The following is a 22140-nucleotide window of genomic DNA, read 5'->3' as shown; positions in this document are numbered from 1 at the left end:
TGAGGACATCTAGCTTAGACTGTAGGACGGCCGGGGTGTTAATCATGTCCCAGTTTAGGTCACCAAACAGTATGAGCTCTGAAGATAGATGGGTGGCAATCAATTCACATATTGTGTTCAGAGCACAGCTGGGGGCTGGGGGGGGGGGCTATAACAAGCGGCAACGGTGAGAGACTTGTTTCTGGAAAGGTGGATTTTTAGAAGGAAAAGCTCAAATTGTTTGGGAACAGACCTGGATAGTATGAGAGAACTCTGCAGGCTCTCTCTGCAGTAGATTGAAACTCCCCACCCGTTGACAGTTCTATCTTGTCGGAAAATGTTATAGTTAGGGATGGAAATTTCAGGATTTCCTACGCCAGGATTCAGACACGGCTAGGGCATCCGGGTTGGCAGAGTGTGCTAAAGCAGTGAATAAAACAAACTTAGGGAAGAGGCTTCTAATGTTAACATGCATGAAACCGAGGCTTTCATGGTTACAGAAGTCAACAACTATTGTTGGTTAGGGGCTTGTAAGTAAGCATTTCACTGTATTCGGCGCATTTATAGTAGGGATGAAGACAATAACACCTTTCATGTTGGTCCATGTTGGTATAAGAACATCGTTCTACTTTATTACAACTTTACAGACTAATTTCTATTCTGTTAAAATGAATTACCATAATCAAAATGTGATTTCTGCATTCTAAGCACAGTGAGTAAACACTATAATGGGTTACGCACCGAATGCATACTGATGTCTGGTAAAATTCTCAAATGTCTAGTAAACTTCAATCTTGTCCGGCGGCAAATTTTCCTAATGGAAACCCTGGTATACACATTATTGCAGGTGGTACCAAGGTGGAAAGAAGCATTGACACTTCGACAGGCTCCCAGTCTAGCGCTATGACTGGGGGCAGAGTGCCCCCTACAGGTGAATGTGGGTACTACTGACCTGTCTCTGATGGGAGCGAGTGCGTCGGTGCAGGTGGAGGAAGCGGTCACAGTCGGTACACAGGTTACCACACATGTTACACAGGATGATGGCTGCTGTCTCGCCGTCATCATGGTTATCGCACATGGGCTGTGGATGGGAGCACAACGAGACTTCACGGTTATGACCTGAACACCCTCAAGACAACTTTCCCTCATTTCATCCACCCAGAACAGTAAAATGTGTATAGCTAAATGTAAAATTGTTGGATTTGTAAGGAATGCGATTTGGAGTGCTATAAATAAAATCCATGAATTTATGCATAATCTCAACAGATTACAATTGAGAAGAAAAAAAAAGAGTCTATAGAGTCTATATTGCTTTACCAAAATGCACGTGTTCTATGAGGCTAATAAGTTACCATCTGTCTCTGCTGTCCGTCTTTGCCCATCCAGCGGCCTGAGGACAGCCTGTCCACATGATCCTGGTCCAGCACACACAGAGAGGCCAGAGCAAGCCACAACTACAGTACAGAGAGAAAGGACAGAGAGGTTAAAAATGTACTCAAACACACGCACTAACCTAACACACGTGCATGTGCACATACAAACATCGTCACACACTACACACAAACACCAGACCTGGGTTCAAATACATGTATTTTCATTATTTGTTATTTAAATACACTTACATTCCAATATTTAACTACTTGTATTTTCCAAAAATGAATCTGAATACTATGAAATGTGAAAGTAATGAAATTGCATTTGAACCCAGGTCTGCTAAACACACACACAATATGGTCGTGTGATATGAGAACAGCCGTACCCGGGTGGTGGCGATGCAGCGGACTGGCGAGCGATGCTCCTCCTCCATCTTGGTGAGGGCGATGATGGTCTCAGCGATGGCGTTCTTCGTCACCCGAGACCAGGTGTCCGACAGGTGTCCGGCAGCCATGTCTTTGACCAGCTTGATGATGATCTCAGCGATCTGAGGGGGAGTGGATCCCTTCATCCACCAGTGGCTCTCCCCCCGGCGAATGTAGCTGAACATGGAGAGAGGCAGTGACCAATGTGTTCATTATGGGACACAATACTACAGAGATCAGCAAAACAAGTACTGTATATATAGGCCAATTCCAGAAATGTATGAATACAAGAGAATGTCAGTAAAATGTATAATGGGCTTTATAAATACATTTGAATGACATTATTATTGAAAATTCCTGTTCAATCAGGAGAAATCACATTTGACAATTGGTTTGAGAATATCTCAAAATGTTTGTCGACGAAGTCATGAATCGTTTTTTGTGAGATGACATGGGTCATCTCACGTCTTGCAAAGTAAAACAAAAGCAAGCTTTTCTAATTGGACAAGTCCACATAGTCATAATTCACAACTTTTTGGACCATTTAAAAAAGAAATATTGTGCCTCATGAAGGTAAATCACAAAGTTGTGGTCTCACCTGGAGTTGAAGATCAAGGGCAGCGTGACAGTAGTGATGCCTTTGCCTGCCGCCATGCCCGCCGTGCCGGCAATGGTGGTTCCCTTGGCCTTGAGTTGCACAGTGAGTGCCTTGGCAATGCAGCCCAGGAACATGTCCAGGATGCCAAGCTTGTTCCAGTCACCCTTCTCGGTCGAGTGGATGATGTCACTGATATCGGCAGGCGGCAGGGCCTTGATGCCGATGATGCTGGCCAGGCGCACGGGTGTCACCTCTGGGAGGACACGACGGAGGAGAGAGGTCACCTAGGAAAGACGGGTGAAGGGTGAGAAAGGATAGCCATGTAGTCAATGTTATTAAATGGCTGGAGTGATATACAGAGACTCTCTTCAGCTTTACGGCTTTACGGATGTTAAAGTGGGGCTGACATCACTGATTTAGCCTTGTTTAAAAAATAAACACTAGAAGCCATGACTGACGCAACAGTTTGAAGTGTGTCATTTTTGCTAATAGTGTACTGTTCTGTGTCGCGTGTAGCTCAGTTGGTAGAGCATGGAGCTTGCAAGGATTGTGGGTTTGATTCCCATGGGGGCTAGTACGAAAAAAGTATGAAACTGTATGCACTCACTACCGTAAGTCGCTCTGCATAAGGGCATCTGTAAACGTAAAATATGTGATCCACTTTACTTGAAATATCCAAACAGATACCAAACGCATGACAACATGAACGTGATTGGTCAAGAATCCCAAGTTCCGAGCATTTCCCTATCTTTGATGACAGTTATGTTTGTGACGCTAAAGTTCTCTCACAAATGTAAGGATGTTAGAGTTGGAAAAACCCAAGCCTTTTATAACGAACAAGTCTCAAACTAGTCCCGAGACACTGTGTGTTAATGCTTCAATTGGTTAGCTCTGCTGTATGTAAAGAAAAAGGGCGGACTGTAGGTTAGTTGTTCGGGTGCTGCCAGACATGGGCAAGATTCAAATCTCAACCCAAGAAAAAATGATGTACCTGAGATTGTTTAAATCGCGCAAAATCTCAGTTTTGGAAGATACTAACTTTGTGACCTAAGTTCTACCACTTTTGCAACAGGTACAATTGTTTAGTTTGGAGCCATTAAAAGTAGTTTTTCACTCCACACATTTCTTGTTAACAAACAATAGTTTTGGCAAGTTGGTTAGGACATCTACTTTGTGCATGACAAGTAATTTTTTAAACAATTGTTTACAGACAGATTTCAATGTATCACAATTCCAGTGGGTCAGAAATGTACATAATTCCAGAAAATGATGTCATGGCTTTAGAAGCTTCTGATAGGCTAATTGGCTAAGTTGAGCCAATTGGAGGTGTACCTGTAGATGTATTTCAAGGCCTACCTTCAAACTCAGTGCCTCTTTAATTGACATCATTGGAAAATCAAAAGAAATCAGCCAAAAAATTGTAGACCTCCACAAGTCTGGTTCATCCTTGGGAGCAATTTCCAAACGCCTGAAGGTACCACGTTCATCTGTACAAACAATAGTATGCAAGTACAAACACCACGTTCTGTCTCCTAGAGATGAACGTACTTTGGTGCTAAAAGTGCAAATCAATCAAAGAACAACAGCAAAGGACCTTGTGAAGATGCTGGAGGAAACAAGTATAAAAGTATCTATATCCACAGTAAAACGAGTCCTCATAACCTGAAAGGCCGCTCAGCAAGGAAGAAGCCACTATTCCAAAATCGTACTTTTTGGAGAAATGTCCTCTGGTCTGATGAAACAAAAATAGAACTGTTTGGCCATAGAGACCATTGTTATGTTTGGAGGAAAAGGGGGAGGCTTGCAAGCCGAAGAACACCATCCCGAGGGTGGCGGCATCATGTTGTGGGGGTGCTTTGCTGCAGGAGGGACTGGTGCACTTCACAAAATAGATGGCATTATGAGGTAGGAAAATTATGTGGATATATTGAAGCAACATCTCAAGACATCAGTTTAAAGCTTGGTGGCAAATGGGTCTTCCAAATGAACAATGACCCCAAGCATACTTCCAAAGTTGTGGCAAAAAGGCTTAAGGACAACAAAGTTAAGGTATTGGAGTGGCCATCACAAAGCCCTGACCTCAACCCTATAGAAAATTTGTGGGCAGAACTGAAAAAGCGTGTGCCAGCAAGGAGGCCAACAAACCTGACTCAGTTACACCAGCTCTGTCAGGAATGGGACAAAATTCACCCAATTTATTGTGGGAAGCTTGTGGAAGGCCACCCGAAACGTTTGACCCAAGTTAAACAATTTAAAGGCAAGTGTATGTAAACTTCTGACCCACTGGGAATGTGATGAAAGAAATAAAAGCTGAAATAAATCATTCTCTCTACTATTATTTTGACATTTCACATTTTTAAAATAAAGCTGTGATCCTAACTGACCTAAGACAGGCAAATGTTATTGGGATTAAATGTCAGGAATTGTGAAAAACACAGTTTAAATGTATTTGGCTAAGGTGTATGTAAACCTCCGACTTCAACTGTAAATAAATAACTATTGTTATGTGTTGAGTGTTTTTGTGGGTACACCCCACCTGTCTCTGGATACGGGGCGATGCCGTGTGCAGCAGCGAGAACAGGTCCTGCATCAGTGTCAGCTGCTGGGCCAGGTACTGGCGGCCCACGTTGGAGCCGCTCAGCGCCAGCACCATGGAGAGCAGCTCGAAGCAGTAGGCGTCCGAGGAGGTGTCCGAGGAGGCGTCGTCGTCGCTGGGCTGCGAGTTGGCGTTTTCCTTGCTGGAGATGGCATGCTCCCACTCCTCACGCACCCGGGTCGCCTCCATGCGGATGGCCTGGACGATGTGGGCGCACACCTGGAGGGGGAAGGAGGGGAAAGCGATAAAGGGATATGAAGTCAATTCCAAGTGTGAAGATAACAGACAGGGGAAGCAGAGTCAGGGACTTGAACCCTTAAAGCCTTCTACTGAGGATTACTGTAGCCAGATATCACATTTTGTGTTGTTGTAGTTGTATTGTACTATTTTAGTTAATGGCCAGGTATTCCACAGACAACTGACCTGTTTCTGCAGGTTGGTCAGCTTGCTCCGGCTGAAAATGATGCCCACCATGTGTTCCTTCAGGTCTGCGTCTGACGGCGCCTGATGACAGGTAAACAATAACATATCATGTTTGTTTTCTGGTCTTTATTTGTAAAACGACAGTGTGAAATAGGGGGTGGGTGAAAAAGGTTGGGAAACACTGGTATACACTACGACCCCTGACCTTGTCCTCCCCCTCTGGTGATGACAGCAGGTTCTTCTCCTCCTGTTCAGGGGTGGGCTCAGCATCTCCACAGATTAGCTTCCCAAATACCTACACACACACACAACACATGCACACCAAGGATAAAGCTTGAACCTAATCCAATTCTATTAGACCTAAAGTGGTAGAGAAAGAAAACATTAAGATTTTGGCCCCATAGTGACTTATTGGCCAACCGACCAGTGAGGTAATATTATGAGTGATTTACAGGTGAACGGTCCTATGAGCTCATAGTACGATTGATTGACAGGTGAACCGACCTGTGAGGTGATGAGGCGGAAAACACGGAGTGTCTCGGCCTCGCAGTTCTTCTGCTGGGCCACGCTGGCCGAGATCTGCCCTGCGATCTTGATGCTCTCGCCAGCCTTCCAGCCCAGCACCTTGACCTGGCGCACCCGCAGCGTGTTCTCGGGCCCCTTCAGCTCCACCTTGATCACATGGTGGTCTCCCCCAGGAACCTCGCTGGTCACCCAGCCCATGTGACGCGAATCAAGGTCCATCTGGAGAGGGGAGATGGAAGGGATTTGTCAGTGAAGGTTGTGTTGATGCCAAGGTGAATCAAAATGTTTAGTACTGCTTCTCCTTTTTCTTCTGAAATTGGCTTTTATGAACATACAGTAAATTGCAATACAAATTGTACAGAAGGGCTTCAATTGCTGTAAGTTTGCCATATCCTGTGGTTAGCTACATGTAGTAATCTACTTTTAACCAGAGGCTTTTGACCAGTGCCCCATGTGGTTTGAGTCAAATGTAATGCACTGGGGAGTAGAGAGAATCCTTCCTTATTCAAACATCCCACTCACTCAGATGCCTGGAGCTGGGCTATAGAAATAAGAGGCCAAACCTGTTTGATTCTGCAGAGGTCCTCCCCGGCTTTGCCACACAGGAACGTCATGGAGGTGACTTTGTTCTGTGGAGTTAGAGAAGAGCGCCTTTAATATCAATGAAACAGACAGTTTTCCATGAATTTTAGATTGTGGCATCTGACAAATGTGATTTTGGAGTGCACGTCCCTAAGTCCAGAATAGACTATGGGAGGCGCACAGTACTACATAGACTATGACTACATGGAACTCTATTCCAATTCATGCAAGCAGTAACATTTGATTTAAAAATACACCTTATGGAACAGCGGGGACGGTGAAGCAACACAAACATTCACAGACACATGCACACACACACACGATAACATACGTACACATGGATTTTGTGTTGTAGATATGTGGTAGTAGAGTAGGGGCCTGAGGGCACACACTTAATGTGTTGTGAATGTATTGTAATGTTTTTAAAATTCTATAACTGCCTTCATTTAATTTTGCTGGACCCCAGGAAGAGTAGCTGCTGCCAAGGCAATAAATAAATACAAACAAATGTCCCTTTAATCGCTCCCTACTCACCCCAATGTCACGGGAGTTGTCCACGTGCACAGTGATGTTAGAGGCATTGATGCCTTTGACGCAGCTGATGGTAATGCACTTGGTCTTGTTCTTGTCCTCATCGCCCGACTCCCAAAAGGTCTCAGTTGAGCCATCCGTCAGGCTGCCGATCATGGCCGAACGGCTGGACGTCTTGATGTCCACCACACTGGTAAGGTCCTTCAGACAGGTCACCAGGCACAGCTCCTGGAAGATCAAATGATGTTCAACATCGCCCAGCTATATAGATAGATACCATTTGAATGGACAATATAGAGATATGTCAATTTCAACCGCACAAGTGAATACAATGCATTTAAAATCATATAGGATAACAGACAAGGTTTTACAATCTAAATGTTATTTTAGGCATATGTGACACAGCTCACTTGCCAGCTATGGTCCAAGCAATTTTACGCCCTATAGGCAATATCAAATGCACAAAAAGAACTAAAGAAATAGGTTCAATTACCAGAGATTCTCACGTGGCCCATTACAAACTCAGCAAAAAAAAAAGAAACGTCCTCTCACTGTCAACTTCGTTTATTTTCAGCAAATTTAACATGTGTAAATATTTGTATGAATATAACAAGATTCAACAACTGGGACAAACTGAACAAGTTCCACAGACATGTGACTAACGGAAATGGAACAAAGTGTCCCTGAACAAAGGTGTGTGTGTGTGTGGGGGGGGTCAAAATCAAAAGTAACAGTCAGTATCTGGTGTGGCCACCAGCTGCATTAAGTCCTGCAGTGTGTATCCTCCTCATGGACTGCACCAGATTTGCAAGTTCTTGCTGTGAGATGTTACCCCACTCTTCCACAAAGGCACCTGCAAGTTCCAGGACATTTCCTAACTAGCCAGCCATTTCACTTCGGTCACACCAGCCTCATCTCGGGAGTTGATGGGTTTGAAGTCATAAACAGCGTCATGCTTGACGCACAATGAAGAGCTGCTGGCAAAACGTACGAAAGTGCTGTTTGAATGAATGTTTACGCGCCTGCTTCTGCCTACCACTGCTCAGTCAGATTATATGCAACACAGGACACGCTAGATAATATCTAGTAATATCATCAACCATGTGTAGTTAACTAGTGATTATGATTGATTGTTTTTTATAAGTTTAATGCTAGCTAGCAACTTACCTTGGCTTACTGCATTTGCGTAACAGGCAGCCTCCTTGTGGAGTGCAACGAGAGAGAGGCAGGTCGTTATTGCGTTGGACTAGTTAACTGTTGCAATATTGGAACCCCCGAGCTGACAAGGTGAAAATCTGTTGTTCTACCCCTGAATGAGGCAGTTAACCCACCGTTCCTAGGCCGTCATTGAAAATAAGAACGTGTTCATAACTGACTTACCTAGTTAAATAAAGATTAAATAAAGGTGTTACATTTTTTTAAAAATAAATCAGCGCCCAAAAATACAGATTTCCGATTGTTATGAAAACTTGAAATCGGCCCTAATTAAATCGGCCATTCCGATTAATCGGTCGACCTCTAATTGTTATGCTGGAGACTCATGTCAGGATGAGCCTGCAGGAAGGGTACCACATGAGGGAGGAGAAGTTCTTCCCTGTAACGCACAGCGTTGAAATTGCCTGTAATGACAACAAGCTCAGTCCGATGATGCTGTGACACACCGCCCCAGACCATGACGGACCCTCCCCTCCACCTCCAAATCGATCTCGCTCCAGAGTACAGGCCGCGGTGTAACGCTCATTCCTTCAATGATAAATGCAAATCCGACCATCACCCCTGGTGAGACAAAACCGCAACTCGTCAGTGAAGAGCACTTTTTGATAGTCCTGTCTGGTCCAGCGATGGTAGGTTTGTGCCCATAGGCGGAGTTGTTGCCGGTGATGTCTGGTGAGGACATGCCTTACAACAGATCTACAAGCCTTCAGTTCAGCCTATTGCGGACAGTCTGAGCACTGATGGAGGGATTGTGCATTCCTGGTGTAACTTGGGCAGTTGTTGCCATCCTGTACCTGTCCTGCAGGTGTGATGTTCAGATGTTTCGATCCTGTCCGATCAGCGGTCTGTCCTGTCTCCATGTAGCGCTGTCTTAGGCGTCTCACAGTACGGACATTGCAATTTATTGCCCTGGACACATCTTCAGTCCTCATGCCTCCTTGCAGCATGCATAAGGCACGTTAACACAGATGAGCAGGGACCCTGGGCATCTTTTTGTGGTGTTTTTCAGAGTCCGTAGAAATACTTTTTTAGTGTGTCAAGTTTTCATAACTGTGACCTTAATTGCCTACCATCTGTAAGCGGTTAGTGTCTTAATGACCGTTCCGCAGGTGCATGTTCATTAATTGTTTATGGTTCATTGAACAAGCATGGGAAACAGTGTTTAAACCCTTTACAATGAAGATCTGTGAAGTTATTTTGATTTTTACAAATTATCTTTGAAAGACAGGGTCCTGAAAAAGGTCAGTTTATTTTTTTGCTGAGTTTATTAGGCTATTTGTTTTACTGGGCTATATCAGCGAATATGCTAGACGTAGCTTGAAGAGAGCATAGTTCGAGTTTCTCATTAGCTATTTTTATAGCCTACCCTTTAGGAGTGGGATGATTTTCAAACAGAGAAATATGGGTGATACATTTTTATTTCTAGGCAATGTAGTAAACTATAGCCCAATCATATTTCGGAAGTACATTTCCTTGGAAAGATAACTGCTCCGTGCTTTTCCGCCCACGTATCTCGCACGTATGGCTACTGAACTTGAAGCAGCAAGAATGATGACAGCGGCACTTGCTATGTTTTGCATACAGGATATAGCCTATTTTTAGGAGGACGATTTGCAGGAAGACAAATAAATGGGTAATCAATACTGAAACGGAAAAGGCACAATGCTCGCACACCATAGTAGCCTTACCTACAGAAAATGCATTTTCCTTTTCAATGATGATAACATTTTTTGATTGCACCTCGACTCTTTCCGTCATCAATATTTATTTACAGACACCGTAGTAATCTAAAGTCTAATCAAATTTCCTATTTGAGTTAACTGCCACGAGATTCTCTGCCCATGTGGGCAAGCTACTCTATTTCAATGATACCACATATACTAGGCGCACTTGAACTCTCACACCCAACTAGGAGAGGAAAGGTAGGCTACCGTTAAAGCAGCGAAAAATGTGTGCTTTTAACACAATAGGTAGGCTTAGGCTAATGCATACAAAGTAGAAAGACAAACTGCTAACCACATAGCAGCAATGGAGCCTCTAATTTCAGCCACACAAGTGGATACAATGAATTTAAAATCATCAAGGATAACAGAAAAGGTTTAACAATGTCATAACTCCTAAACCTAGTCCAATATAAAAACAATAATTTCATCAATAATGCACAAGTATCAGACGATCCAGGGTCAAGTTCATTATGCACTAAATGGAATAAAACGGACTGAATAAAAAAGGTTAAAAACAGCTTTCCGTTGCATCCCCTAATGAACACAACCCCGGTATCTGTTGGTCTGCACTTGGGTCTCAGACAGCTTCCGTGGTCTCACCTAGTCTCTTTTCTACCAACCTTCATAAGGTCGAGCTAGCTACCACAAAACTTAATGGGCCAGATCTAGCTTGAACCTAGTCCTGATTTAAAAATCATTCTCCATTTAAATAAACCTTATTAGTCCAGTACTAGGCTTAATATAATATGGGTCCCGGGAAACGGCCCTATCTCCTATGGGATTTAGTCTCACTTGGCTCATGGCCTCGTAGCCAGACTGCACACTGATGTTGAAGCTCTCCTCGCTGTCGCCGTCATCTGACTTGGACAGGATGTTGTTGATGTGGTGGAACACATTGCTCTGGTGCAGGAACTGGTGGTCAGACTGCTTGAACTTCAAACTCCAACACCTGATAGATAGATGGGGAAAGACTCCGGGTCAAGGTTGAATTACGCGCTCACATTGATAAGTAAAGTGGTAGCTAAGTTGGAGGATTTTTTATTTTTTTTTATGTTTTATCAAACAAAACTGTTACATTTTATCTTTGGGACCCTCAGGATGACAAATCAGAGCAAGATTACTGAATGTAAATACATTATTTACCTTCAGAGGTGAATGTATCAAACCATTAGCCCGTGAAAAGCTGTTGTTCACTCTCCTCAAACAATAGCATGGTATTTTTTCACTGTAATAGCTACTGTAAATTGGGCAATGCAGTTAGATTAACAGGAAGTTAAGCTTTCTACCCATATAAGTCATTCTAGTCACATTAGCATCAACCGTCTCGGTATAGGGAAATCGATCACGTAGAGGTTAAAAAGTGAAAAAAGCGGTGGTGAATATTATAGGGCCTTATTCATATATATACAGAAAGGGATTTGACCTTTTAAAGATATCTTCCCTTAGTTTTAGTGTTATTACAAGATAATATGCTCTGTTCCAAGTGTATGGTGGATAATAGGGTTAAATAATTTAGGGCAGGTTTGAGTTGAAAGTGGAGGTAAACTTTGAGCAACAGGGCCATCGTACCTGAGGGCCATCTGCTGCAGGGAGCTGCCACTAGGAAGTGACATCATGAGGTCAGAGATGGTCTGGAGGAGGCGGTGGAAGGTGTGGGGGAGGGGGTGGGCGGCCTCCCCGGCAATCACAATGTCAGACAGCGGGTGCTCACACACAGCCAGGTCTCTCTCCTTTGTGTACGAAGAAAACATAATGGAAAATAAGCTAAAAACACAGGGACGCAATGACTACAAATGTACATGTATACTTAACAAAAACAAACGCAATATGAAACAATTTCAAAGATTTTACAGAGTTACAGTTCATATAACGAAATAAGTAAATTGAAATGAATTAATCATGTGAAATGACTGGGAATAGGGCCTGATTAATTCATTTAAATTACAGTATACATCTGTTTTAGTTCAGTTGACAAAAAAACCATCTGAATATTTTGTACTGGTACCTCAAAAGCCTTTTTTATTCAGGTTTGTCTCATTGAGATTATCTATTTAGCAAGAGACCTGTTGAAGAAAGCGGCAATAAAATTAACCTCCCCCCACCACTTCGCTCCTGAATTCTTAATCAAACATCACCTGCTCCATCACAATTTTCTTGTTCCCGGGGGCTTTGTTTTCTTCCTCCTCCTCTTCCTTGGGTTCAAAGGGTGACGGGGTGAGGGAGGCGACAAAGTGCCACAGGATGTCGTGCAGCGAGGTGGTCTGGATCACGTTACACAGCAGCCAGTTGAACGCCTGAGGAGGGGGAGTGGCTTTCACTCACTTCAGAAAACAGTCCTTTACATTTCAAAGACCTGAAGCAATGTATTCATTTACTTTCATATAAAAGTACCAAAAACCAACCATGTACAAAGGTTGACCCCTAACCTAACCTTTTAAATATATATATTGTTTTTAATTTAACTAGGCAAGTCAGTTAAGAACAAATTCTTATTTACAATGACGGCCTTCCTCGGCCAAACCCGGACAACACTGGGCCAATTGAGCGCTGCCCTATGGGACTCCCAAACACGGCCGGATGTGAAACAGCCTGGATTTGAAACAGGGATTGTAGTGACGCCTCTTGCACCGAGATGCAGTGCCTTAAACCGCTGCGCCACTCGGGAGCAACCTTAACAATACATTTTCAGATCAGTTTCTCATCTCAGATACTACACATTTGTCCTTTCTAACAAGGCCGTCTAGCGACTACTGAGGTACCTCAAAAGGAGGCTAATCACGTTAGCATTTGAGGTAATGCTAACTGTTGAATGTTAATGTAAGCATGAACTTGGCACTTCAGGCAGCGTGACACATTTTCTGATGGGAAATGCTTACTGTCCACCATCTTGTATATGACTATCTTTGACATATCTCCATGGCCAGCTAGTGTTAGCATTCCAAGGGAGCTTGACACATTTTCTGATGGGACATGCTAAAATGCCAACTGTTATGTGCACGAGTATCTCTTTGACGGACATTACCTCCATGGCGAAGACCCTGCAGGCAGACTTGCGCAGGGCGTGCTTCATGGCCACCTCCAAACCCTCCAGGTCATGGTGCTGAATGACGAAGGCCAGGACAGGCCACTGGAAGTTCCTCTCGCCCTTACTGAGGGATCCATGGGCCGAGATGAGACGGGACAGTTCCGGGGAGGGGTGGCGCAACAGAGAAGAGCCCACATCTGGAGGGGAGGACAGTGCTACAAATATATAAATTAAAGCAGCAAGCAGCAATGCCTTGGTTCAAGCTGTGGGCCAACTGTGCCACCATCAGGACAAATTGGACACATCGCCCTAGGATTAGCTAATTCTGTACTCCAAACCACACTTGACAAATATCCAAACTCCTAATCAAACAAATTGTGCAATGTGCCTTTGATGTATTTTTAGACAATTTGCATGTTAGCTGATGTTAACTCCTTCTCCTCTCCAGGAGCGCTGGACTGATTGGCACCAAATTTGCAAGAACCCGCCCAGTTCATTGGTTAATGGTGTTTGAAATTTTAGCCTAGGAAATGTTGCGTTGGGAGACATCAACTTTCGTGCAGATCGGTCATTCGGTACAAGAGGATTAGCGTTTTGAGTGTTTTTCCCAAAACATTAAATTGAGGAAAATCAATAATGGTGGACTTTATGAGATTGAGGCATATTTTTTCCTTGTGAAGAGAGGGACCTATGTAACACTTAAAAAAAAAAAACTCTAGCTCACAGTGAGGAGTGTGACCTTGCAAAATGGCCTGGTGTCAAGAAGGGCAGCAAAGAAGCCACTTCTCTCCAGGAAAAACATTAGGGACAGACTGATACAGGGATTGGACTGCTGAGGACTGGGGTAAAGTCATTTTCTCTGACGAATCCTCTTTCCGATTGTTTGGGGCATCCGGAAAAAAGCTTGTCTGGAGAAGACAAGGTGAGCGCTACCATCAGTCCTGTGTCATGCCAACAGTAAAGCATCCTGAGACCATTCATGTGTGGGGTTGCTTCTCAGCCAAGAAGGGAGTGGGCTCACTCACAATTTTGCCTAAGAACACAGCCATGAATAAAGAATGGTACCAACACATCCTCCGAGAGCAACTTCTCCCAACCATCCAGGAACAGTTTGGTGATGAACAATGCCTCTTCCAGCATGATGGAGCATCTTGCCATAAGGAAAAGTGAGTGGCTCGGGGAACAAAACATTGATATTTTGGGTCCATGGCCAGGAAACTCCCCAGACCTTAATCCCATTGAGAGGCTAGTGGACAAACAAACCCCCACAAATTCTGACAAACTCCAAACATTGATTATGCAAGAATGGTCTGCCATCAGTCAGGATGTGGCCCAGAAGTTAATTAACAGCATGCCAGGGCGGATTGTAGCGGTCTTGAAAAAGAAGGGTCAACACTTTAAATATTGACTCTTTGCATCAACTTCATGTAATTGTCAATAAAAGGCTTGGACACTTATGAAATGCTTGTAATTGTATTCCACAGTAACATCTGACAAAAATATCTAAAGACACTGAAGCAGCAAACTGTGAAAATGTATATTTATATTCTCAAAAATGTTGGCCACGACTGTACAGTCAATGACACAATAGAAAAATATATGTACAGTGTGTGCAAATGTAGAAGAGAAGGGAGTTAAGGCAATAAATAGGCCATAGAGCATAAATAATTACAATTTAGCATGAACACTGTAGTGATAGATGTGCAGACAATGATGTGCAAGTAGAGATTCTGGGGTGCAAAAGAGCAAGAGGATAAATAACAATATGGGGATGAGTTAGTTGGGTGTGCTATTTACAGATTCACTGTACCTGTACACAGCCATCGGTAAGCTGCTCTGACAGCTCATGCTTAAAGTTAGAGAGGGAAATAGAAGTCTCCAACTTCAGGGATTTTTGCAATTCGTTCCAGTCATTGGCAGCAGAAAACTGGAAGGAAAGGCGGCCGAAGGAAGTGTTGGCTTTGGGGATGACCAGTGAGATATACCTGCCGGAGCGTGTGCTACGGGTGGGTGTTGCTATTGTGACCTGTGAGCTGAGATAAGGCGGGGCTTTACCTAGCAAAGACTTATAGATGACCTGGAGCCAGTGGGTTTGGCGACAAATATGTAGCGAGGACCAGCCAACGAGGTCGCAGTGGTGGGTAGTATATGGGGCTTTGGTGACAAAACGGATGACACTGTGAAAGACTACATCCAGTTTCCTGAGTAGAGTGTTGGAAGCTATTTTGTAAATTACATCAACGAAGTCAAGGATCGGTAGGATGGTCAGTTTTACGAGGATATGTTTGGCAGCATGAGTGAAGGAGGCTTTGTTGAGAAATAGGAAGCCGATTCTAGATTTCATTTTGGATTGGAGATGCTTAAAGAGTCTGGAAGGAGAGTTTACAGTCTAACCAGACACCTAGGTATTTGCAGTTGTCCACATATTATAAGTCAGAACCATCCAGAGTAGTGATGCTAGTCGGGCGGGCGGGTGCGTGCAGTAATTGGTTGAAGAGCATGCATTTAGTTTTACTAGCATTTATTGAGTGTAGGGGGCAGAATTTTGATGTTTGGATGAAAAACGTACCCAAATGAAACTGCCTATTTCTTAGACCCAGAATCTAGAATATGCATATAATTGTCAGATTAGGATAGATAACACTCTAAAGTTTCCCAAACTGTCAAAATATTGTCTGCGAGTAGAACAGAACTGATATTGCAGGCAAAAACCTGAGGAAAATCCAACCAGGAAGTGCCTAAGAGAAACAAATCTCCCTGTTCCATTGCATGCCTTCCCTCCATTTAAAGGGATATCAACCAGATTCCTTTCCCTATGGCTTCCACATGGTGTGAACAGTCTTTAGACATAGTTTCAGCCTTTTATTCTGAAAAATGAGCGAGAACAATCACATCGCGTCAGAGGATGGCTGGGTGCCAGCAGAGTTTTGCATGCACAACAGCTTGGAGCAGACATTTTCTCTCTCTCTGCTATCAAAAAAGCTACGGTCAGGTTCAAATATTATCGATTATTTATTGTAAAAACAACCTGAGGATTGATTATAAAAAACGTTTGACATGTTTCTACGAACTTTACGGATACTATTTGGAATTTTCATCTGCCCGTCATGACCTGCACGAGCCTGTGGATTTCTGAACAAAACGTGCCAATCAAATGGAGGTTTTTGGATATAAAAATAATCTTAATCGAACAAAAGGAACATTTATTGTGTAACTGGGAGTCTCGTGAGTGCAAACATCCGAAGATCAAAAGGTATGCGATGAATTTTATTGCTTTTCTGACTTTAGTGACCTATCTACTTTGCTGCAAGCTGTTTGTAATATTTTGTCTGCTGAGAGAGATGTCCTAACATAAACGCTTGGATAGCTTTTGCTGTAAATCTTTTTTTTAATCTGACACGCCAGGTGGATTAACAACAAGCTAAGCTGTGTTTTGCTATATTGCACTTGTGATTTCATGAAAATGTGATATTTTTAGTAATTTAATTTGGAGCTCTGCAATTCAGCGGATGTTGACGAAAATGATCCCGCTAACGGGATGGGTGCGCCAAGAAGTTAAAAGCAGTTGGAGGCCACGGAAGGAGTGTTGTATGGCATTGAAGCTCGTTTGGAGGTTTGTTAACACAGTGTCCGAAGAAGGGCCAGATGTATACAGAATGGGTTCGTCTGCGTAGAGGTACATCATTGATGTATACAGAGAAAGGAGTCGGCCCGAGAATTTAACCATGTGGCACCCCCATAGAGACTGCCAGAGGATCGGACAACAGACCCTCAGATTTGACACACAACTCTGTCTTAGAAGTAGTTGGTGAAACAGGCAAGGCAGTCAATTGAGAAACCAAGGCTGTCGAGTCTGCCAAAAAGAATGATGTGATTGACAAAGTCGAAAGCCTTGGCCAGGTCGATGAAGACGGCTGCACAGTAATGTATTTTATCAAATCGTTTAGGACCTTGAGCGTGGCTGAGGTGCACCCATGACCAGCTCGGAAACCAGATTGCAAAGCGGAGAAGGTCCGGTGGGATTCGAAATGGTCGGTGATCTGTTTGTCAACTTGGCTTACAAAGATTTTTTATAAAGGCAGGGCAGGATGGATATAGGTCTATAACAGTTGGGGTCTACAGTGTCTCCCGCTTTGAAGAGGGGTATGACCACGGCAGCTTTCCAATCTTTTGGGGATCTCAGACGATACGAAAGAGGTTGAATAGGCTAGTAATAGGGGCTGTAACAATTTCGGCGGATAATTTTTTAGAAAGAGAGGGTCCAAATTGTCTAGCCGACTGATTTGTAGGGATCCAGATTTTGTAGCTCTTTCAGAATATCAGCTGTCTGGATTTGGGTGAAGGAGAAGCAGGGGGGCAAGTTGCTGTTGGGGGTGCTGAGCTGTTGGGGTAGCCAGGTGGAAAGCTTGGCCAGCCGTAGTAAAATGCCTATTGAAATTATCGATTATAGTAGATAGATCGGTGGTTCTAGCCAGCTGGGAGGAGGTGCTCTCATTCTCCATGGACTTTACGTTGTCCCAAAACTTTTTGGAATTAGTGCTACAGGATGCACATTTCTGTTTGAAAAAGCTAGCTTTAGCTTTACTAACTGACTGAGTATATTGGTTGGACTTCCCTGAAAAGTTGCATATCGCGGGGGCTATTTGATGCAGAACGCCACAGGATGTTTTAGTGCTGGTCAGAAAATGTTGGGAAACAGTTGGGGATGGAAATTTCAGTATTTTTGGTGGCTTTCCTAAGCCATGATTCAGACACGCATAAGACATCAGGGTTGGCGAAGTGTGCTAAAGCAGTGAATAAAACAAACTTAGGGAGGAGGCTTCTAATGTTAACATGCATGAAACCAAGGCTTTTACGGTTAAAGAGGTCAACAAATGAGAGCGCCTGTGGAATGGGAGTGGGGCTAGGCACTGCAGGGCCTGGGTTAACCATTACATCACCAGAGGAGAAGTAGGATGAGGGTAAAGGCTATAAGAACTGGTTGTCTAGTACATTGGTACTGGGTGCTACAGGGGTTAACCTCTACATCACCAGAGGAGGGGTAGGATGAGGGTAAAGGCTATAAGAACTGGTTGTCTAGTACATTGGTACTGGGGGCTGCAGGGGTTAACCTCTACATCACCAGAGGAGGGGTAGGATGAGGGTAAAGGCTATAATAACTGGTTGTCTAGTAAATCGGTACTGGGGGCTGCAGGGGTTAACCTCTACATCACCAGAGGAGAGGTAGGATGAGGGTAAAGGCTATAAGAACTGGTTGTCAAAGTTTTGTCTCTGGAGGCACCAGTTAAGCCAGGGGAGGTCACCGCATGTGTGGGGGGTGGAACAAAAGGGCTATCAAAGGCATATTGGGCAGGGCTGGGGGCTCTACAGTGAAATAAGCCAATAATCACTAACCGAAACAGTAATAGATGAGGCATCTTGACATTAGGGAGAGGCATGTGCAGCTGAGTGATCATAGAGTCCAATGAGTAGCACTAGATGAGTCAGGGAGACAATTCAGTGGTCGTTACTACGCTTTGGCGAGCTGGAGACACGGTGATTCAGACAGCTTGCGGGCCGGGATTAGCAGATGGGCATCTGGCGACATCGCAACGGAAGAGCCTGTTGAAACCCCCTCGGATGGTTACGTCGGCAGACCAGTCGTGATGGATCGGGGGGTTCTGTGTCGGCAGTCAAGGGGTCCAGGCCAATTGGCAAAATAGGTATTGTAGCCCAAGAACTGGCTGGTGGATCTCTTTGGCTAGCCGGGAGATGGGCCTAGCTCCAGGCTAAACGGTGCTTGCGTCGGGACAGGGACGTTAGCCAGGAGTAGGTACTCGGATAGCAGCTAGCTAGCTGCGATGATCTGGTGTAAAGGTTCAGAGCTTGAGGTTGGAATCCGGAGATATGGTAGGGAAAAAGCAGTCCGATATGCTCTGGGTTGATATCGCGCTATGCAGACTGGCAGGAATCGACCGAGCTGAGGCTGGCTGACGTCCGAGTTTACAGTGATGACCACAAGCAGTGGATAACTGACTTCTAGCTAGTAAGCTGGCTAGTTCCTGATGTGGGTTCCAGTTATAAACTATAAAAATAGCAGATCCGTACCACATTGAGTGAGGCGGGTTGCAGGAAGTATTTTCAGTCCGTAGATGGAAAGTGAGATATATACACGGGACAGGACAAGACTAAAAGACATGTCCGACTGCTATGCCATCTTGGCATACAACAAACCCTGATTCGTCCGTCGGATTGCCAGATGGTGAAGTGTGATTCATCACTCCAGAGAACCCGTTTCCACTGCTCCAGAGTCCAATGGCGGTGAGCTTTACACCACTCCAGCCGACGCTTGGCATTGCACATGCTGATCTTAGGCTTGTGTGCGGCTGCTCGGCCATGGAAACCCATTTCATGAAGCTCCCAACGAACGGTTCTTGTGCTGACGTTGCTTCCAGAGGAGGTTTGGAATGTGGTAGTGAGTGCTGTAACTAAAGAAAGATGCTTCATTCTGTGAGCTTGTGTGGCCTACTACTTTGCAGATGAGCCGTCGTTGCTCCTGGATGTTTCCACTTCATAGTAACAGCACTTACAGTTGACCGGAGCAGCCCTAGCAGAGCAGAAATGTGGCAAACTGACTTGTTGGAAAGGTGGCATCCTATGATGATACAACGTTGAAAGTCACTGAGCTCTTCAGGAGGGCCATTCTACTGTCAATGTTTGTCTATGGAGATTGTATGGCTGTTTGCTCAATTTTATATACCTGTCAGCAACAGGTGTGGCTGAAATAGCCTAATCCACTCATTTGAAGGGGTATGCACATACTTTTGTATGTATAGTGTATTTTGGACCATTTCTAATGATGGACTGGACGGCCCCACATTTTGTTTGTAGCATTAATGGACATTCAAAATGGTGGAAATTCATCATGGTGTACCTTATGGGTTCTTGAGGTAAATTTGTTCCTTGTGAGAAGTGGGACCTACACACTGAATTTTCAGGACTCTAGGTCATAAGGGGTGAGGGGCACAACCTTTCAATTTCAATCGCCTGTTGGAGCACCACCTTGTGGCTAATTGTTATGGCATCGCATGAAAGGGTGTGGACTAAGGGCCTTTACTATCATGTCAAGTTGCACCCTCCTTGGCCTTACCATCTCACAGGAATTTGCATGTGAATTATCCTGGCAAGAAGAACCGGTATAATAATAATCCAGAAGAAACACAATAGGGCAGTGGTCACCAACCATTTCTGATGCAAGATCTACTTAATACAATGTCATGCAACATTAACCTGTTAAAAACAGAACTGTAGCAAATGAGGTTTGTGCAGTAGGATATAGACCAAATACATTATCACCGTATAGTGATTTTGCTTGAATTTCCCTGCCAATGCATTGTTGTTTGGACCATTTTTCAAACATATTTAAAAGTAAAAAATTGGTAGGCTATATGAACAGTTGTTGTATTACTTGTGAGGCACAGCTGAGTGAGCATACATCTAAATAATTAGCTTTTTATTTTACTGGGCTACTCGTGCCTGCATCTGAGGGAGAGAGCAGCAGACTGAGGGTCCGTCTCTCAACAACCCTCCGCTCTCCCTTTCCTCCACTGACCCAAAAAGGACACCGTCTTCCAGCTGATGGCAAAACTCGAGTCGCACCGCATTATTTCTGCCTCATGCACAAATTCATGTTGTTACTCCTATTAACATTTTCGCTGCAGAACCCCTAATAATAATAATAATAATAATAAGGGCGAAGGCCCTCTGGTCTGGTGGTTTAGGGGAAGGTTTACCCACCTGCATCCCCACTGTGGACTCCGCGTCTGGGCACGGCTTTGACCCTGGCCGGAGAGGCCAAGTGCTTCTTGTCATACTCAGAGGCCACTACAGAGTAAGACCTCTGGAACACCGTCCTCTTGGACAAGTCACTATCTGTGATTGGGCTGGTCTCTAGACTGCAAGATATGAACACAGAGATGTTGACCATCTATTTCACACTGATACAAGTCCCCCTCGCACACAGATATGACATACACTACAACCACATATAATAAACACAGACATAATCAGTCTGCTCAGCTCTACTCTCAAAAAGAGGTGTGTGTGTTACCTGGGTGGCATAGACTTCATGTTGCTCTCGGGCTCCACGAACACGTTGGGGCAGGCGTCGGGGGTGACTGAGATGTAGGGTGCAGGGACAGATGTGGAATGTAGGTACCTCATCTCATCCTGAAACAGGTTGTCATCCTGGTACCCACCAAAGTTCTCTGTGTGTTGCCTGGAAGAGGTGAGACAGGTTTACGTACCAATGCAGTTGAAATATTTTGGGTTTATTCATGTGGATGCTGCCTCAAAGCAAATAATTCCATGACTGTTTTCACTGTGTAATATGTCTATGAGATATGGATAAGACACTATACACAACCAAAATGTATGACCATCATCACTTCAACTAACGTTGCCACAGCGCTTTAAGTGTAATGCCATCCCAAAGGGCATAAAACCAAACGAGAAGGAGACTGTCTGGGAGGCAAAAATAAAAAGAGATTACCTTACATTTCTTCCCTCCCAATCTTTCCAGCGCTTTTCAATTTGATCATCATCACAATAGCTATCATTTACCTGGCCAGCATCTGCAGGTAGAGGCAGCCCATCTTGTTGGGCTTCTCGTCGGAGACGCCCTCCTTGAGGCTGGGCAGCAGGGAGTGAAGCGGGCGAGGCGGGTGGTGGCACAGCAGGCTGGGCTTGGCGGCGCTGCTTAGGGAAAGCAGGAAAAGGGCGTTGGCACGGATCACCTGGTGGGCCTCCATGGTGGGCAGCGCCCGCGGCATCTTCAACTGCAGGGGCTTCTTCCTCGACTGCTTCACCTCGATGTGTAGGGAGAGAGATTCAATTTAAGTGTTGGTTAAGAGGTCGAAGTTTGGGGAAACATAATGCATTGTATGACTTGTCACGAGCATATTACCAAGGTTGTTTATGAAAGCACATGGTTGAGTAAGGTTATCCTTTGAACTTTTACAGTGAGAAATAAATACATTGAGCATATTATGTTAGTGTTAAATCCTGATTGTTAAGGGCTTATGTTCGTTAACTATCCAAGTATTTGTTAAGTTCCCATAAGCTTGAAGAATTTTATGAAATTATTAACTTACACAAATTTCTTA

General features: G+C 44.2%; 1 protein-coding gene across 20 annotated transcripts in view; it reads right to left on the bottom strand.

Annotated features, from left to right (window-relative positions):
• mycbp2 (MYC binding protein 2) overlaps window positions 1–22140 on the bottom strand; it is a 316135-nt gene that overhangs the window by 27919 nt on the left and 266076 nt on the right. For 10 of the 20 annotated variants that reach the window (XM_021578598.3, XM_090215105.1, XM_021578602.3 and 7 more), the window contains 17 exons: window positions 21599–21843; window positions 21087–21254; window positions 20774–20931; window positions 12995–13212; window positions 12108–12266; window positions 11542–11702; window positions 10765–10921; window positions 7037–7261; window positions 6484–6549; window positions 5900–6139; window positions 5601–5690; window positions 5396–5476; window positions 4913–5191; window positions 2377–2660; window positions 1739–1955; window positions 1332–1433; window positions 932–1060 (listed from right to left, as the gene is read on the bottom strand). In XM_021578598.3, coding sequence (XP_021434273.3) covers window positions 932–1060; window positions 1332–1433; window positions 1739–1955; window positions 2377–2660; window positions 4913–5191; window positions 5396–5476; window positions 5601–5690; window positions 5900–6139; window positions 6484–6549; window positions 7037–7261; window positions 10765–10921; window positions 11542–11702; window positions 12108–12266; window positions 12995–13212; window positions 20774–20931; window positions 21087–21254; window positions 21599–21843 — 2979 coding nt within the window. The remainder of the gene's footprint in view (window positions 1–931; window positions 1061–1331; window positions 1434–1738; window positions 1956–2376; window positions 2661–4912; window positions 5192–5395; window positions 5477–5600; window positions 5691–5899; window positions 6140–6483; window positions 6550–7036; window positions 7262–10764; window positions 10922–11541; window positions 11703–12107; window positions 12267–12994; window positions 13213–20773; window positions 20932–21086; window positions 21255–21598; window positions 21844–22140) is intronic. The other 10 variants (XM_090215106.1, XM_090215110.1, XM_021578603.3 and 7 more) reach the window with 2 other exon arrangements.

Source organism: Oncorhynchus mykiss, chromosome 22 (genome assembly GCF_057628025.1).
Source record: "Oncorhynchus mykiss isolate SJ-2025 chromosome 22, ASM5762802v1, whole genome shotgun sequence".
In the NCBI taxonomy this organism is placed as follows: Eukaryota; Metazoa; Chordata; class Actinopteri; order Salmoniformes; family Salmonidae; genus Oncorhynchus; species Oncorhynchus mykiss.
The sequence above is the reverse complement of the archived record's forward strand: the minus strand, read 5'-3'. Positions and strand labels throughout refer to the sequence as shown.